Source organism: Lissotriton vulgaris, chromosome 1_1, assembly GCF_964263255.1.
Source record: "Lissotriton vulgaris chromosome 1_1, aLisVul1.2, whole genome shotgun sequence".
NCBI classification, from domain to species: domain Eukaryota; kingdom Metazoa; phylum Chordata; class Amphibia; order Caudata; family Salamandridae; genus Lissotriton; species Lissotriton vulgaris.
The window spans coordinates 735,707,068-735,727,199 of NC_141685.1; the positions used below are offsets into that span (position 1 = coordinate 735,707,068).

The 20,132-nt window shown below is 47.5% G+C and overlaps 1 protein-coding gene across 1 annotated transcript in view; it reads left to right on the plus strand.

Moving 5' to 3' along the window:
• Positions 1-20,132, plus strand: part of LOC147747734 (uncharacterized) — a 319,281-nt gene that overhangs the window by 237,174 nt on the left and 61,975 nt on the right. The window contains exon 8 of the mRNA XM_086926074.1: positions 16,637-16,681. Within this exon, the coding sequence (XP_086782200.1) occupies positions 16,637-16,681 (45 nt within the window). The remainder of the gene's footprint in view (positions 1-16,636; positions 16,682-20,132) is intronic.

Below are 20,132 nucleotides of genomic sequence, written 5' to 3' on the forward strand. Positions count from 1 at the left end.
AGAGTCGAGGATGCACTCTCAAAGGACCCTCAGCATCACTAGGGCGGCCGGGTGCAGGATGCTGAGGCCCAATGGGAGATAGGGGTCCTCCGGTTGGTGGCTGCTCACGAGCAGGCCACAAGGCTGTGGGAGCAAACTTCCTGATATTATGCTCAGTGCAAAGGGGGATGAGATTTAGCACACAAGGTGCACCCACAGCGGCACAGGGCTGGCCGGGTGCAGGGTGCTGATTTGGCGTTGGCTGCCCTGTTGATTTCAATGGTGATTCTCCTGTTGCAACAAACATTGCAGGCTCTGAGACGAAGATCTTCTGAAGGCGACAGTCGGTCGAAGGTAAGTTGGGATGCTGGGACACCATCGGTTGGACCACCCAAGGCCGTTGGACGTCGGGTGCAGGTGTGTCTTTAGGCAACGTGTTTTTCTTACCAGCTCCGGTCACCGTCGGGGGGGGGGGGTCCTCCAGAAAGGGGCTGCAGGCGTCGGATGGGGACTTGAGGCAGGTCCAGGATCACAGGATCCCAGGTCAGGATCGCCGGGAAGACCTTCTCGTGGTGTTGGGCCACACAAACTCTGGCTGTGGGCATCTGGTGCAGAGTGGTGCAGGCTCGCGGATTTGGCCTGAGTCAGAGTCTGTCGGTGAGCAATTCCGGTGCTCATGGGAGACAGTCTTGGTTTGGGAAGGTAGGGCAGGTCCTCCGGGTTCTTGAGGCTGCTGGCTGCAGGACACACCGAGGTTTAGCTGGAGCAGGTTCAAGGTTAGGACAGGCCGGTAGGGCTGGGGTCCAAGTCATTTGGTGTCCTACTCTTCTTCTTTCAGCACGGCTTCTTCGGTCCTTCTTCTCCTTCTCCTTCTTTCTTCTTGTCTGAAGAGGCAAGTTTCGGGGTTGCCACTAAATACTAGATTTAGGGGCGTTACAGGTAGCTACTGGTCGGGACCAGTGGGTCCCTTCAATGTGGTGGGTCCTACAGCTCCAGTGGGAGAGGGCTATGAGCCTCACTCTGGGTGGTTGGGTCCCCCCATCTGCAAGATGGTGGGGACTGAGAGTTGTGCTTCTCCTCTCCTCCCCACCTGAGGGGTGGGGTTGGCCAAGGTGAGCACACCTCTCCTCCTAACTTGGTTTTCCCGTCGATTCTTCCACCCAAATTGGGGTCAGAACTGATAGGGGCCAGTTGCTGGGAGCAGCAAATGGTTGGGGTAGCTCACAAAGACTGCAAGCCTTTGAAGCTTCCCCTTTGTGGACCCTACTCATCCTGGAGGTGAGGCTTGGCACCTCGTCCTAGGATGCGCTTTGTTTCAGGACCCTGAGAGAGGCAGGCTCTCGACCCAGGGGTCCAGAAACATGTCTGGTGGTTGTAGCTTGCGAGCTGCCACTCAGCCAGGACACTAGACTTAGGTTGTTTTTCATGGGGCATCTCTAAGATGCCCTCTGAACGCATTTTTCATTAAATCCCACACTGGCATCAGTGTGGGTTAAATGTGCTGAGGAGTTTTGATTCTGAAAATCCCAGTTTTCAGTAAAGCCATTATGGTGCTGTGGCGTGCGTAATGACAAACTCCCAGCACCATAGTCTTTATGGCATTACTGCACTTACAAATGTCTAAGAATTGACTTAGATACTGTAGTGGTAGAGCACTCATGCACCTGTACCGTCACCACTGGTATAGTGCACCCAGCTAGAGGGGTGGCTTACCTACCTATGCCAGGGCAGTGGATTGTAGGCATAGCACACAGGGATGTGTGCCATGTCGGCTCTTCACTTTGTTCTGCGCTCAAACACTCAGCCTGCGATGGGCGGAGGGGACAGGGGGTGTGTGTTTACGTGTACGCGGCTGCTCTCTCCTCGCTCTTCACGCTTTATTACTTTTGTCAAAGTTCCTCCAAGCCCTCCAACCTTCACAACAGAGTCACTCTGAGGCTCCTAGCAGCCCTTGCGGTCTCGGGCCGAGTACTGGAAATAAGAAAGAGCCAGTAGCGAGAAGAACTGTGTGCCCCTCTGGTCTGATGGCAGCGATGGCAGCAGGATCTGTGAGTGAGGGGGGGCCGTAGGGGGTGTCAGCAGGGGCTGCGCAAGACGAGTCAGAGGAGCTGAAAGCCTGTGACAGGTCCCCGCATCAGCTTGCGTCAGGGACGCACTTTTAATGAAGGGGGGAACGTTGTCCTCTGTCTTTGAAGAGAAAACTCTCTGGCCGGGGTATAAGCCAAGGGACTTTCATCTGTACCGCCAAGTTCTTCCCTGCAGCAGATACCTGGGATTGTCATCCGCACTGATGGTACTACGAGTCACAGGGAACCAGGGTGCAACGTGGGATTCATCACCCTCACTCCCGCTGCCACAGGTGAGGGTGAGGCGCTTCCATAGCGCTACAAACGCAGCCTCTCCCCCAGCGGTGGGCCCGTCCTTGCCGGTCATCGGCATCGACCATAAGAGGCTGGGCTGGGCCACGGCACTGACACTTACTGCATTAGATCTACAGGCTGTTGCATCACCTCAAGGTAGCGGTCCCATCGAGTGTTCATCGCACCTCTTATGGTTACGTTTCCTGCAAGTTTTTCATTCACTTGCTAATCCTTTCTGCCGTTTGTTATTAATGTTTTAACACTATTCCCCTTTGTTAATCCCGTAAGTTGTTCATCGTGCTATAATATGAGTAACCGTAAAGGAGTGGCAAGTATTCTGGACGCCTTTCTTGTCAGGGCAGAGTCTGTGCTCTGCCATGAGATTGAACGTACAGAGAGGCACCTGTCGCTTGAACCCTTAGCAGTGCCAAGACGGTTATCGACAGGACCCATGGTTGCGGGTAACATTCTTTTAACCTGCTCGCCCCTTCTATTGATGACCAGTCTCGGTCATTCCCCGAAATTGTATCATCCCTTACAGACATGCCATCTGGAACAAATATGGTCACTAGGCAGAAGACATTTAAATCCTTTATTGAGGATCCCGTAACCAAATCAAAAGAGCAGACCGGGAAGAAAAGAAGAGGGGCTGGGACTCAAAAGGTCAATCGACAAAAGCGGCCTCGATTAAACAACCAGGAGGCATCTTTAGCACGCACTGTCTGTACTCAAACTGACTTTCAATGTAACGCTACACCTTCCTCAAGCTCTGCTTCTGGGCCCGCCATTCTGAACACTGGGGGTGAGGACACTATGGGTAGTGTTTGTGCTCATATGGAACAATTGCTTGAAACCCATTTTGCTCTACTTCAGACTCGTCTAGTCCATATGGACCTTGTTGTAAGCAACTGAGCAGTCAAATTGGATCCTCACAGCAAATTTAATTCTATGGGGGGTATGGGCCTAGCAGTATCCTGTACTCCAGCTATAGCTCCTTCAGTGGACCTATTTGCTAGGATATCAGCCATTGAAGTTCTGCTACGCAAGGGCCAGGGAACCTGCAATTCTAGTGTATTGCACAACACTGTGGTAGCAGAAGATGGCGTCCCAGCTCCCCCACGACAGGTTACGACTCCTACTGTAATAGAGCACTCGTAGGACCCAAGAACACTGCTGGGCCAATTTCAAACCGCGCTTCTGTTTGACAAGCCTTATGTCACCACCAAGGTATTCATCTCACCTGTTGTCCCTATGGAGGAGGAGGAGGTGAGGTGAGGCTTAGCCTGCCTCTGGAAGCTACCCCATTGACGATAATTTTAGCAAATGTGCCACACTCTCTCTGAGGTAAATGAATCCTGGGAGGCATTAAGAAACACGGCTCTCTGCTGGATCTGTACCAAAACCGGGCTGACTGAGACCTTGTTTAGCGAGTTTAAAATGGCTAGAAGGGTAGGGTGGGTAGCCAGAAGGGAAAAAACACTTCCAGAGCATTGCATCGTTCTCACTTTTAATCCCCAAGCTTGGTACGTGAGATTCTTTGCAGAATTCGTTGTGACTTTGTGATACAAAATGGGATAAATGGTCTGCCCCTAGGATATTTTTACCCCCCAGAAACGATTTCCATTCACTCGTAACACAGAGACCGATTACTACCAGTTTTTATCAGCGGTTTAGTTTACAGAACCAAAATAGATTTGATATATTGCCATCCCTGGAAAACATAGATTGACTTCTTAAACCCTAGTTCTGTACCACAAAGGAGGCATGAAAGTGATACGTTTAATACTGTATAGGTTGCACCTGTGGCCCCAAAGAATTTTAGTTATAATCTTAAGAAACGTACTGGAAATCAGGTCATCTGCCCTATCGATCAATGTATTGTGCCAATTGATGCCACTTGGGCAAATGGGGAAATGACAGACATTAATTTTGTACCTGATGATAGTGACCAGGGACCACTTATGGCAGATTGGAAACAACAAAAACCTGCATTTAATGAGTGATGTCAATTCCTGTACCACAAACCATAGCTCAAATTGTGGCTATACAAAACTTCTTACTAGGGTCGATTCCAGGGTTAGCCTCTTGACTATACTCTACTAGTACTAGTCCTGCAGGTCTAGTACTTTAAAAAAAAAAAAAACTCCTCGACCCAACAGTAACCTACTTCACCTCCGTCTCTGAAAGCGGAGCATATGTGACCAGATTTAAAGGCATCTTTATTGCTCATTTGCTTTTTGAGCAATAAAAAGGCCTTTAAATCTTATTATCTTGTCACATTTGCTCCTTTTTCAAAGACTGAGGACAAAAGTTAATGTTTTCCTACTCGCCAGAAAGGGCGAGTAGGACCTAAAATTAGCTCGAGCTCATAAAACTTACCTCGCAAATGCGAGCGGTCGAGTGGATTTGTCAAGCCCTGATACTCACATGGATTGTGGCAGGCTTGAACACTAAACTAAGTAACCTGGATTGGCTGGATTTTATTTATGATTTTGGTATTTTATGTATTCAGGAAACTTGGATAACAGAAACTTTACATATCAATGGGTTTACAACCTTTCTAACTCCGGCTGTGCCTTCCAGTCACGGGAGGAGCAAGGAGGGTCTGGGTATGTTTAAATCACATAGGTTGAACCTCAGAAAGCTGGCTATTGTGGCATCCAGTATTTTCTATCACATTTTAAAATTGTACATTGATAAACAGTACTGTATTCTTATTAATTTTTATAACCATATTCCTGTTACAGAAATGAACGTAGTTCTTAGGCAGTTTCTGGCAGACTTGTCGGCCATTCAAAGAAATATATCTAATGAACTTTGTGTAATTTGGGGAGGTGACATAATGTAAATCCTTGTAGTCAAGCGTATGGTGGACATTGTGGACTCTGACATGATGATGATATAGACCTCTCCTATTGCTCACATTCACTTATTGGAGAAATGCTAAATACGGTTAAATATTTCTTGGATTTAGGCTTTGTTAATGATTTGTGCTCACCACCGAGCCTCTTTAGTAGTACATTTCATGGACGAGGGTTGTCCTCAACTATAGACTTTTTTCTTCTATCAAATAGATATGCGGATAGAATTTCTAACTTTAAAACCCACTCAGTAGCTTTTAGTGATCATTTTCCGATCAGTTTTAAGTTAGACTTGCCGACTAAGGTGATTTCCCTTGGACACTTACCTACAGAGGCACTAAAAGACATTGCTATAAATAGGACTAACGGATACTCCATCAGATGGGTGGGAGTGGATACCTTCCAATTAACCAAGACACTTCTGGCCAATTATAATCTAGAGTTTCAGACCTGCCTAGTTGAGAGGGCAGTGGATGTAGATATCTGTAATTCCTTAAAAAAAATCTCAAAGGCTATTGAAACAAACCTAATGACAAAATCAGAAAGCACCTCCAACAGCAGGTCGCGTTGGTTTGATACTCAGTGTAGTAAATCGCATGCTGCCCTGATATCAGACTTGCATAAGCAGACTAGAGATCAGGATGAAATAAAATGGGCAAGGTTGGCATTTAAAACATCCCTTGAAGTATGTAAAGAGGCCATTCAAACTGAATTGTGGTAGACACTTAGGCAAGCCTCGGTCTTAAAGGACATCAATGGCTTTTGGAAGGCCTTGATTGCACCGTTCTTGGCCCCCAAACACTCACCTAGTTTTGAAAATACAATTGGGGAGGACCAATGGGTGTCCCATTTTTCTAGACTATATGGCAGTGGATCTGTTCCTGCCATTGGTCTGGGCCCTGGTTTGGGCCCTTGTAACCATCTCCCCATCTACCTCGATTTTGAGGTGGATGAGGTGATTCAGGCTATAAACGCTACTACTGGGAACAAAGCACCGGGACCAGACTGTGTACCCATGGACCTTTTCAATTCAAGCCCTAAGCTGTGGGGTCCACTTTTAACATTGGCCCTAAGGGCATGCTGTGTTCAAGGTTTTACTTCGACCTGGACAGAGTCCACCCTTGTTCCCATCTTTAATAAAGGTGATCGCAATGTCCCAGCTTGCTACTGCCCCATTTCATTGTTGGACTCCCTAGTAAGGGCGTGTGGTCTTAAATAGATTGCAGACGTGTTCTGTGGATACAGGTATCATTTTCGCACTGGTCTGGGCACAATCGAACAAAGCCTGAACCTGAGCCTCATTATAGAAAAATATGTCCAAGCAAAAAAAGGGAGTCTGTATAGGTGTTTTGCTGACTTGAGCTCAGCGTTTGATTGTGTCAATCACTCAAAGCTTTGGCAAATTCTAGAGGAAATGGGGATGGAAGGTCAATTAGTTTTAGTTAATTTTTTAAAACCATCCTATCTAGAGGCCCGGGCTAAGGTTCGTTAAAGCAAAACGGGTGAGCTTAGTTATAGTTTTCCCATTGGAAAGGGGGAAAGGCAAGGGTGTGTGCTCGCACCATTCCTTTTTTTTACCCTCTATATAAACCACTTGGGTGACTTTTTAGCACGGGAATGTCAAGACCTGCCCAGCATTGGCAACAGGGCAATTGGCGTATTATTATACACCGAAGATGCGGGCCTGTTAGCCCGCACCCCTAACGGTCTGCAAAAAATAATGACGAGTTTCGTATCTTATATGTCAAGTCTGGACCTTAAAGTTAACATCTCAAAAACCTTTGTCATTAAATGTAGTAAGTCCAGTGTAAAGTGCTGCAATATTTTTATACATAGCGGGGAAACTTGATTTTGCTGATCATTTTTCATATCTGGGGGTATTTTTTGACAATAGGGGTTTGTGGGCAAAAGCTTTCAATTGCAGGAAATTACTTTTTGCTAAAGCTACAGGTGCTCTGATTAATTTTGCAAGGAGGTTGGGCAAGCGCCCTATTTATGACCCCTTGGTGATATATTAAGCCAAATGTATCTCTGTTGTCTTGTATGGAGCTGGTATTTGGGGCCATGTAAATGTGGAGCCACTCCAACAAGTTGAAAATAGTTTTCTGAGATACCTCTTGGCTGTCCCCGATAGCACAGCTACTTACATCTGTCATGCCGAACTGGGCCTGCTATACCTGTCTGACCTTATTGAAATCCAGCTGATTTTATTATGGCATAAGGCTTGGACAGGTGTGTCTACAGGCCTAAATCGGGAAGTGATTTTAGATTGAAACAGCAGCAGGTAAATTACATCCCCTGGCTTGCATATATTAAAATATTTTTGGGTGACCTTGACCACATTGAGTTGTTTGACAATCCTGACTCCATGCTTCATATTTCGAGGAAGGACCTAAAAACATTGTTTAAATCATCTGGAGACGACCAGGCTGTCTTCTAACATTATGAAGCAGACAGTCCGAGCCAATCAATTACTTTTGATACAAACCGGGATACAACCGTATTTATTATGTACCCCAAATAATTATGATAGGTTCTTACTGACGCGCCTACGTTTAGGCAAATTTCACAACCTGGTTAGATTTCCCCAATTAAACGACTGGCCACGTTCTCCCTGCCCCTGTCCTTGTGACAATGTATCTAATCAGTCGACAATCCACTGTTTTTTTGTAAACTTTCTACTGTACTTAGGAGAAGATGGATTGTGCCTTATTTGAAGATGCTAGGCTTCAGGCAATGTCGACCCGCATTTATAAGGCTTTAATCTTTAGCTGATGAAAACGTCACTAGTCACATTGCAAAATATCTGAAAGAGGTGGTTAGAACAAGGTAATTGATGCAAGGTCCAACTCTTGTTGAAACTAACTGATTCATATGATGATTTTGTTACTACCTGAGCATGCGGCTAACACTTTGAAATCTGTCTGTTTTGCAGCGTGAATCTTTCTGGATTCACTGTGCTGTGCATTGTTCCGCGCTCTAGTGGTTGGGTCCGGAATCGTAGTCTTTTCTCTCTTTGGTTTTGTGTTCGTAGCCCAAGTGGCTGTCGACGTCCCACTTTTTGGTGTACTTCCTGTGACGTCGGCCTTGGGCGCCATCTTCAGATTCTTTTTTCCGCCGTTGAGTCTGGATCGTCACCGAGAGTTTCCAGACTTTTGGGAGAAAAGAAGGAAAAGACTGAAATCTACCGAAAAAGATTCGAGAATACATCCAGGAACAAGACCACTGAGCCGGGATGACGAACAAGGAGGAGAACATCGAAGCCTTCAACGTCCAATGGAGAATGCACACACAGGGAGCCTCCTGAGTGCAGGAATGGACAAGACTCTGTTCATATTCTGCCGCAATTACCACCACAAATACGCGCAGAAGGACCAGCAGCCGGTTTGCAACCTATGCCTGCCGGTCGACCACGAAAGCAAGGATTGCAACGCCTGCTCTGTCTTCACCCCGAAGACTCTCAGGATTAGAGAGAGGCAGACGATAGCCAACCACAGCATGCTAGGCAAAGGCCAACCACCGTCGCTTCGGGACTTGGGCCTCTCCAGTGACGAAGAGGACAACATCGCCGAGGAACCAGATGACTACACGGTCGTAGAGACCAATAAGAAAACTTCAAAAGAGGTAGGAGAGACATCGACCACTAAAACCCCGACAGACTCTCGAAAGCCTGAGTCAGACTCGCGAAAAACAGAGTCTAAGTCCACGAAAGGAGCACTGGCGCCAAAAATTTCGACGGCCGCAGCTGCATCCAGGGACAAACAGCCCAGCGGATCCTTCGAAAAGGACTCCCAGACAGCGAAAACACAAGAAAAGCCTAGGTCGTCGAAGCACGTCCCGAAAAGGAGCGCTCGATGCCGAAGGAAAAGGACCCAAAGGCTACTTCGAAGTCGATGTCTACGTTGAAGAGATCATCCGAAACACTCGACGCCGAACAGGCCGCCGAGATGGAAAGGAAAAAGAGAAAGCTCGAGGCCGAAATGGATAACATCCTGCAAAGGAAAAGAGAATTCGACGAACGGATGAAAAGGTTCACCATCCCGCCGAAGCCGGCGACAACGATCGTTGAAGTAGAGGACGAAGAGGAGTTCGCCGGCGAAAACTCCCGAGCCCCAAGAACACCAAGAGGAAGAGGGGCCTATACTATGAAGAGGAAGGCGAAGAAGACCAGCGCACAAGTTTGGGCTCGGCATTCTCGGCGGCGCAGGACCTGGATTGGCAGGACCTCGAAGTCGAAAGCCCAGAAGAGGCTGTGGAGACGTATCCTTCAAGCCCTTCGCCGCCAGATGACATTTGTATCTACAACATGGTTATCAGGAAAGCGGCAACAGTTTATGGAGTGAAACTGGAGTAAGAAAAAACAAAAACCTGCTTCCTCTTAGAGACCCTGCTCCCCACTCAAACCAGGAGTCAATTCCTCCCCATGCTACCAAGTGTCCTGAACCAGGGGAGGAAGGCATTAAAGGAACCAGCAACCTGCAGGTCTGTCACACCTAGGACAGAGAAGAAATACAAACACTCCTCTAAGTATCCTGCCTACATCCAGGGATCCGTCACGGCTAACTCCATCATTGCAGCAACAGCTAGAAAGAGGACCAACGTTTCCACAAACTCAGGCCCACCTACAGACAAAGAAAGTAAGAGGATAGACCTCACTTTAAGGAAAATAGAGGAATGCAGTAGTACACTGGTGCATTGCCAACTCTAATGCCCTACTCAACAGACATACGTACCAGCGTTGGGATGAGGTGGGACAGCTGCTCAAACACCTACCTGAGCAATACCAACAGAGAACAACACCTGGTGGAGGAAGGCAAGAATATAGCAAACTCATGCCTGAAATCAGCCCTGGATGCGGCAGACGCATCCAGCAGGCTCATTATGATCGGGGTCACAGAAAGAAGGCATGCCTGGCTGAGGATTTCAGGCTTCAAACCGGAAGTACAGAATAACATTCTGAACACCCCCTTCAATGGAGAAACACTGTTCAGAGCACCAGTGGATGAGAAACTCGCCCAACTAAAAATATAAAATGAAACTGCCAGGTCCATGGGGGCCTTGCAATTCAGAGGAATGAAAAGAGGCACTCTGAGATGGAGGCCAAGCGGAAGAGGGGGAAACCAGCTGGGAACGTCACATCAGACATTCCAGCAGAACTACCAGGGCGCCAATCAAGCACAGCATGGCCAGCAAAAACAAACCTGGCAATACCAGCCTCGAGGCCAGTCCTTTCGCGGGAGGGCGAACAGACGAGGGCAAACAAGAAGAGGGGGCCAACAACCCACCTCAAAGTGACTCCGTGCCAGCAAGTGTGCCCACCCACACAGCACCTCTATGGGAGGGGCACAACAAAGTCAACAAAAAAGGATTACACGGACTAAGGATCAACTAACATGTAACACCAGTAGGAGGCAGACTAAAACACTTACAAAAGCGCGCTCAACAAAAGAACTAGCGCTACTCCTAGAAGAGGCACAAGAACTCCTCCACAAAGAGGCCATAGAAACAGTACCATTCAAAGAAAGAAACAAGGGAGTGTACTCAAACTACTTCCTTCGGCCTGGAAGCATGCCATGGTACGGGTGTTGGTGAAGAAACCTGCTCTTGACCCGGGCAATCCCAGCAACTACCGCCCGATCTCCCTGCTTCCCTGGGTAACCAAGATCCTCGAGAAACACATTAAGATCACTCTAACTCAGTTTCTCGAGGATAACCATCTGCTTGATGTCTCCCAGACGGGTTTCCGCCCCAAACATGGGACGGAGACTGCCCTGCTGGCTGTGACAGAGGAGGCCAGGCGGATCCTGCATCGGGGAGGATCGGTGGCAGTGATCCTCCTCGATCTGAGTGCCGCCTTTGATACGGTAAACCATAAAATCCTCATAAACCGTCGCGCCGACCTGGGTATATCGGGAGAAGCCCTGGTCTGGTTCAAGTCTTTTCTAACTGATTGAACCTTCCAGGTCTTTGATGGTATATCTGTCTCGTCAAGCAGGCCTCTGGGCTGTGGAGTGCCACAGGGCTCTTCATTGAGCCCTACACTCTTTAATGCATATATGAGATGGCTGGCTGGGATTGTCCGTCCGCACGGTATTAACATCATTTCCTATGCGGACGACACCCAGCTAGTGATCTCCCTTGTGCAGAAGAGTGGCCTCCAACCACTGCCCAATTTAACAACGTGCTTGGAACAGGTCAAGAGCTGGATGATGAAGTCCTGTTTGAAGCTCAGTAACTATTAAAACGGAGCTTATGCTCCTGGGCCCGGCAGCTCCCTCCACCCTGGAGCTGCTGTGGCCTTTAAGCATGGGCACAGCTCCCACTCCCAGAGATAACATCAAAAGTCTGGGGGTATGGTTAGACAAATCATTGACCTTCAATACACAGGCTACCAAGGTGGCAGCTACCTGCTTTGGCCTCCTTAGGATGATGCTAAAGATTCTTCCACTCCTTCCTTTTGAGGCCAGGCAGATAGTCATACAGGGCCTTATTCAATCTCGCCTTGATTTCAATAATGCCTTATACCTTGGGGTGCCAGAGTACAGCTTGCAAAAACTTCAACGAACCCAAAATTGTGCAGCTCGAGCATTGCTCGGAATTTCACGTAGAACCCCAATAAAGCCTGGGTTAAGAGCTCTGCGCTGGCTCCCCATTAGGGAGAGAGTTAAGTAAAATCTATGTGTATTGCTCACCAGGCTTTTTGGAAATTGGGTCCAGAAATCAGCCGTTCCTTGATCTCACTCTATCTACCCAACAAAACTCTCCGTTCATCATCTGCGTCCCTGGCCAAGGTTCCCAGAATTCAGAGAGATAGAGCAGGAGGTCGATCTTTTTCTTATAACGCCTCCAAGTTATGGAACACTCTCTCCTTGCATCTGAGAACTAATCCCAATTTGCTGAGCTTTCGCAAACCGCTCAAGACCTTTCTTTTTGATTAAGTAGATCCTTGTTTTCTTCCTCTTGAAGGCACCTTTTTAGTCTCAGCGCCTGGACGCCTCAGGGCAGCTGTAGCGCTTAATAAAATCCTTTTTCATTTCATTTCATTTCGTACCAAAGGTGGATGAACTGTTAAGACCCATCCTGGATCTACGGTTCCTAAACCAATACATAAAGACACAAAAATTAAAAATGACATCCTTACAAGAAGTCATTCCTCAAATAAGGGAAAGAGACTTTATGTCCACCATAGACCTCAAAGACGCCTACTTACACATTCCCATGAACAGGCAGCACAAACATCTACTGAGATTTGCTATCGACAAAGCACACTACCAGTTCACAGCTCTGGCCTTCGGACTAAAATCCGCAGCAAGGGTCTTCACCAAATGTCTCGCAGCCATGGCAGCGCACCTACGGAGGGAGGGGATTCATGTATATCCCTACCTCTCGATTGGCTAATAAAAGCAAGTTCCTACAAAAAATGCAAGAAACATGCACAGCGGGTCACAGAAACTGTGACAGACCTGGCATTCCTCATACACTGGTAAAAATCCTCAATGGAACCAGAACAAGTGAAGATCTTCGTAGGCGCACAGATCAACACGATACAGAGCAAGGTGTTCCCCAGCGACAAGAGAACACTTGCCCTGCTGAAGGAGACACATCAGTACCAGAAGGGGTGAGCTATGACAGTGAGGACAGCGAGCAAGATCAAGGGGATGATGGCGTCATACATACACCTAGTCACCAATATACAGCTCCACATGAGACCATTCCAGGAATGGCTGCAACAACAATGGTCACAGGCTACAGGGAGTTGGGAAGATCTAGTGGTTGTAACGCACGCAGTGGTAGAGGAGATAACGTGGTGGAACAAAGGGGAAGCTTTTAACCACATGGGTGCTGGTGACGAGCTCAGCTCGTCATGAGGCGCAGCGGAGCTGCACTCATGACAAGTTGAGCTAGTCACGGCCGTTGGAACGTTCGCACGCGGGGCTAATTTCCCCGCTGTGCTGAGCGTTCTAAAAACGAGTGTGGCCGTGACAAGCTCAGCTCGTCATGAGTGCAGCTCCGATACGCCTCATGACGAGCTGAGCTTGTCACCAGCATGGCGGCGCCACGCGCGGCCCCTCTCCCCCCCGCACAGCGGGGGGCAAACACCCCACAGCGAAGGGGTTAACACCACAAAACCCAACAGTGACCATCACCACAGGTGCTTCCCAGAAGGAATGGGGAGCACACATGAACCAGCTGAAGATGCGGGGTCTGTGGACTTCAACAGATGCGATCAAGCACATCAACTTCCTAGATCTATCTAACCTAGCACAGGACATATGGAGATGGGCCATCTCACTCAAGATAGACCTCCTGGCTATACACCCTGGACAACGTGGAGGCAGACTGGCTCAGCAGACAAATATTGGCATCCCTCGAGTGGGAGCTCAATGCACAAGAAACACGAAAGCTATTCAAGAAGTGGGGGATACCAACAATAGACCTATTTGCAACACACCAGAAGGCAAAATGCTGATACTTCGCATCCAGGCAACCAGGGGAATGCCCTCTGGATAAGCTGGTCGAAAACATTTGCCTACGCTTTTCCCCCGATACCACTGATACACAGGGTACTCAGCAAATGCAGAACCAGCAACATGACGCTGATTCTGGTAGCACCACAGTGGGCCAGACAGTCATGGTTCTCTCAAATAGTGGAGATGGCGCAGGGACCACCTCACAAGTTCGGGAAAAGAAAGGACATACTCTCCATGCAAAACGGAGAAGTACTCCACCCAGAGCCAGATAGCATCTGCCTAGCAGCATGGCTCCTGAAGACCTAGAGTTCGCACACCTGAAACTGCCGCAGAGCACACTGCGGGTGCTACGAGAGGCAAGGAGACCGACCACACTGTGGTGCTATGTGGCAAAATGGAAAAGATTCACACAATGGTGCATCAGGGAAAAACTACACAAGAAGATGACGCGGGAATCAACCGTGCTAAAATATTTAACACACCTGCTAAATATTTAATATACCTGCTAAAAGCAAACCGGAGTTCTACCTCGCTGAAAGTACACCTAGCAGCGATAGTAGCATACACAAGGGGAGAGTCAGAAAAGATCCAACACCAAAAAGGATGCCGCCACCAGCATGGAATCTAAATTTAGTCCTAACAGAGCTTATGAAGCTGCCTTTTGAACCCATACATAAGGCATCACTACAATTGCTCACGAAGAAGACAGCCTTCTAGTGTCAATCACCTCGCTACGCAGGGTAAGCGAACTGCAAGCACTAACGCTACAAGAACCTTACATCCAAATACTCAATGACAGAGTGGTGATGAGAACGGACCCATACTTTATGCCAAAGGTGGTGTCAAGGTTTCACTTGAACCAGACAATACAGATACCAAGCTTCTTTCAGAAACCATCCACAAGCGCAGAGAGGGCACTGCACACTCTGGACGCTAGAAGGGCAGTAATGCACTACATGGAAAGAACTAAACAGCACAGGAAAACAAAACAGTTCTTTGTGTCCTTCGCAAGCAGTTTCCTGAGTAGACCAGTAACAAAGGGAATCATCGCACGATGGATCGCACAAACGATACAACTCTACCATAAACAGGCAGGTCAAGAACTAACAGAGGGGGCACAAGCCCATTCTACCAGGAAAAAGGGAGCGACAATAGCCTTCCTGGCTAACACACCCATTCAAGACATATGCCTGGCGGCAACATGGGCTTCACTTTACACGTTCACTAAGCACTACTGCGTGGATATACAAATAAACAAGGAAGCACAAGTAGGACAGAAATTGCTTCAACGTATATTCAACAACCAACGCTCATCTTCCACCCAGCCGCCACAAACCTAACAAACCGCTACAAAGTATATGCTCAGCATAGCGAATCCAGAAAGATTCACGCTGCAAAACTAATAGTTTCTTACCTGTCGGTGTAGTTTTGTAGCTTGAAGATCTTTCTGGATTCACTAGCGAACCACCCACCTCCGCCAGAAAGATGAGGCAGGAGAAGAAGGTGGAAATTCAAGGACAATATACAAACAACACCTTAAGAGAGAAAGTGGAAATTCATTTACTTTAAGGAAAAACTTGATAGCATTGAAAAAGGATTCACGAATGTAGCACAAAAACAAGATAAAAAGAATCAGAGGATGGCGCCCAAAGGTGGGACCTTCCAAAGAAAGCGTGCCGACATCACAGGAAGTACACCAAAAGGTGGGACGTCGACGCCCACCTGGGCTACGAGAAAAAAAAAGAGAAAAGACTACGTTTCCGGACCCAACCACTAGACCGTGGAATAATGCACAGCATAGTGAATCCAGAAAGATCTTCAAGCTGCAAAACTACACCGACAGGTAAGAAACTATTCGTTATTTCATATCTATGGTAATTGTAATGGATTTTAATCAGTTTTTAGCTTGATAAACTTTTAAATTATGAATGCTTGTTTTGAAATATGAATACTACTTGTGCTTTTATGATTTAACACTTGAATCTAATAAAGTAAATATTTATTGATTGATTTACGTGTACGTACACAGGGCCTCTAAGGGTGACACAAAAGTCCTGCAGACCTTGGAGGCCTTCCCTAGTCACAGTGCCCTTGATAACTATGGTACCAGCTTAGAGACCTTACCTGTCACAGTGCCCTTGGTAACTATGGTACCTTTTACAAAGTAACTTACATGTGGCCAGAGAGTTGCCAATTTTATTTTTCAACAGTGCTGTTTAGGGAAAGAACATTGGCCCTGGGTACCTGGTTGGCAGGAACCCATGGCATACTTAGTAAAAGTACATCAACAGTTTGGCAAAAAGTGGGGGCAACCATGCAAAAAGGGGCAGTTTCCTACAACTGGCCTCCGGGAGGTTAGGACGCACTGGGTGTGTTAATAGAGATATGCGTGGACCTCTAAGTAGTCGGCTGCCTACACTGCGCACCAGAGCCTGGCAGTCTGAAGAGGTAGCATAGGAGCAAGAAAATTCCCGCGGCCCTGCTGAGGACAGAAAAACAATGAATTTATCAAGAATGGCTAGTAAAAATATATCTGTATTAAAACCCTGGCAGGTTGGAATGTCCCTGCTCAAAATCTCCGAGAGAAAGTACATTAAAGGCAAAACATAAGAGAATGTCAAAGGTACTTAACTGTAGGCTGCTGGAGCAGCTAAGAAAGAGGGGGAAAGATTATGCACAAGGATTGTTGTATGGTAATACAGCGCCCTGATTGGACGAACTGTTTTTCTTTTCCAAGGACTTATGGGGATGGTAGTTTACTGTTAAAAATCCTAAGATAATAAAGGCTGCTGGTTGTGGTGAAAGTGAATAAAATAAAGCCTAATCCTCGCCTCAGGACCCGACATAAAATCTGAAATAGGCTTTACTTCTTCTTAATGCATATTCTCATTCTTTTCTAGTGATGCAGTTTGACATCTGGTTATGAAATGTTTCAGTAATTTCCAAACTTTCTGCATTCTTTCAGGAAATTTGCTTGGAACTGCGAGGGAAGGTAACAAACTCTGGCAAGGTAGGCCCTAGTGCAGCCCACTTTTTTCCACCTCTGCTGGGATGTGTACTTGTCAAGAACTGTGTTATGCTCTAACTCACCTTTTACCTAAAAAAAGCTCACCACCTCATTGCAAGATTCCCCTCAGTTTGAATTTGTGTCTCAAACCGTCTTCTGTTTGTGCTGGTACATGCTGCTTTGAGACTTTTTTAAAAATGTTTCCTTTTCGTAGTTTGATGTCTTGTGATCTGGTCACCTCTGATAAATTATGCTTACTGTGTCAATAGAAATTTGGCTTGCTTCGTTACTTGTTCACTACTCCTACTATTGTCCCCTCGTTAATCACTGTCAACTCTTGGAGTGGCTATTAAGGCTTCATCTTCCAGCCTTTTAAGGTGCCAAATCGATTTTGATTTGGATTCAAACCAGAAATTAAAATGTTCAGACACCTCAGCAGCTGTATGCCTGCTGGCAGTCTGGACTACGCTCTCGCAGGATGGGAGCCCTACCCTCTTACATCAATCATCCTCTGCTAATGATTTAAGCAGCAAAACAGAGTGCACATTAGAGGATGGGTTGTCCTCTGAGGATGCTATGAAAGTAGCTAATGTCTCTACAATGTGACCTATTCTAATAGCAGAAACAGTCCATCTGCATCACTGTGATCCCGTTTTTTCACCCCTAAACCATTTCATCCTGCTGGCCTAACTTAGGTTACAAAAAAATCCCATCAACCTCCTAGCCACAGACAAGATGCTAGTCCTGGGTGAATGTGACTTTAGATGTCTCTTTTCACATACAGTTCCAGTCTTTAAGTACATAGATGCTGTACTCTCTTGCTCTTTTAACATCATTTCTTTTGTGTAGACTTCTTTAAAATTATTTTCTCCAGCTTTGCGTCCTTCCTTATTACCTAGGCAGCTCACTATTGTCATTTTTTGCAGCTATCTGAAAGAGACACATTAGTGATAGATTCCTTACCTTAAAATATCCCCAGGCGTCAGACTGGATACGGAAAGTTTTGCTAGCAGTACCACTGCGCATCAGTAGGTGGCGTCCTGCAACTCTGTGTCCGTCGCTGGCGTCATATGCACCAAGATGACGTCACGGAGACTACTTAGGCGCCACCCATGCGCGCTGACGACTGTTCTTTCTTTTTCCGCGCCAGTAAGCGCAGATCCGGTTAGAGCGCATACCTCAGTCATTTTTAGGTCGAGCCTGACCCATCGCTTGCGATAGTCTGGCCAGACCTTGAGTAAGGGGCTTTCAAAAGTTCTCCCAAAGTGCGGATCAGGTACAGTGCATGTGCACCGGGCGCGCGCACCATTTGTCCGCCCTCGTGATCACTTTCACGGTCGCTTTGAAGGTCTCGGTGAGCTGCGTGGCCACTGAGAACATCAAAGCGGCCCCGGAAGTGCTCACCATTTGCGCGCTCACCACTCATGTGCTTCTACCCCCCCCCCCCCATTGCCCCCCTCAAATAACTTTCCCTGCTGGCATTCCCCCTCCCTTCTCTCCCAGTCCTTGTCACTTCGGTGTGCACTCACCCCTCCTTTCTCCCCTTTCGGCCGCTTTGATGTTCTCGTGCTCGTTGCTCGTGGTGCAGTGCTACGTGAGAGGAGTCCTCTGCCACTGGAGTTGCGCCGTTGTGATGCTCATAAATGCACCTCTCTGAAGGGGGGGATGGAGTTCAGTAAAACAGCATCTCTTCAAGCGTGACATGCCATCCTGAAGTAATCTCCATGCTGAGCAGCAGGACAAATTATAGAGTTAAGTCGAGCGCCTCGTTAGTTGTGCTGAGGAGATTATGCGAATGATTTTGAAGCTAAAATGTTGGCGCAAGGCGCGCATTTATGCTAGCCTTTAAATAAAAACGGAAGGAAAAGCCAGAAATTCAGTTAACGAGGACTGCAGAAGGCTCACGCATGATGCTTTTCAACAGCACCCTTCTGTTTGCTTAATATTAGACTATTCGGTTCCTTCATTTGCCTTGATGCGTCTCTGCACAGACTCGGCCATCACTTTTAGTCTCTCCAGCGTGGGCTGAGTCATAAATGTTCTATCCGCTGACGTTTGAATTAATAGGACCATTACATGCATTATTCACTTCGGCGGCAGCTTCCAATATTATTATTTGTACCGTTGGAGATATAACTCTCTAAACAATAACTTTTTTTCTTTCCACTGACAGTAATTGAAACTTTAGCTGCTGGGCTGTGCTTGGTTAGTCTGTCTCTGCATCTTTGAACAGACCCTTCGAGTACATCAACGCGCTGCAACAGCTGCTTCTGCTGCTGCCTCAGATGTGCAAATTCTGTCAGAGGAGATGATGGACTTGAAGCGTTCTTCCGGTTGTATGAGGCTTTAGAAGTTGAAAATGTGCTTTTTAGGTCTGGCATTTGCCAAGACCCTTTGATGTTAAAAAAATTATGTTAGTGATATATGTATAGCGGGTTTCAGCTCTTCGTCTATTGTTTTTGTGGGATTAACATTTTTAGTTCAAGACTACTGGGCGGCACATGTGGCGTCTATTGCGAGGAATAGCTTATCAAAACAAGCATTTGCAATGCAATAGGTCTTGCATTTGCAAGAGTTTGAGCGATTAGCATTGTAAATGACAATGCCCTTTATTTATGTGTTTTGAAACCTGCAAGCTATGCGAAAGTACACACTTGGAACTTATAGTTGTTGTTTACCAGAAGGAAGACTGGCGGTAGCTGCGCCTCTTTTACAGCCAGTCTTGCTTCTCGTAAGCAAGGACTATAAGAATAAAGTGCGTTTTCACACACCGTTTGTTTAACTATCTTTTTGAGACTTTTGTCTCGTGTTCGTTTTCTCTGTTGCCCGTAGGGATGCCTGGTTTTAAGTCCTGCGGGGCCTGCCGTCGCAATATGTCTATGGCGGGCCCTCACGACATCTGTCTCTACTGCCTGGAGCGCGACCATGACTCCCGGTCCTGTCTGGACTGTAGGGCTATGGCCCGAAGGCCTTGAGGGAGGGGTGCCAGAAGTTGCTTGAAGTTTGGCACTCGTCCCCACGCCGTTCGAGGTCCAGGGGTCGTTCCTGTGACCGCTTGCGGAGCCGTCCTCACCGCTCCTCGCGATCAGAGTCGTCACCCTCGGATTCAGGTAAGAGACGACACAAAAAGAAGTCGAAAAAGTGTTTGTGCTCTCCGACTTTACCCGGTTGGTCCTCGGATGAGGGGGACAGGGGCTCCGCCCCTGCAGCTCCTTTGGAGCCTGGGAGTCCCGCGGCCTACCCACCTCACCCGGGTCCATCGGCGAATACCGCAAGAATTCCTTGCTGCCATGGACCGCCAGTTAAGGCCTCGGGTTCTCGCTGGTGCGCTTCGGGCCCCACGGACCTGTGTCAGGATCCTGCTGTTCCGTCGACGACTCCGGCGGATCCAGCCCCGCTGCCGCCTGTGGCTCTGGCCCCGGCGTTGCAGGATTTTACGCTGCTGGCTCCGGCT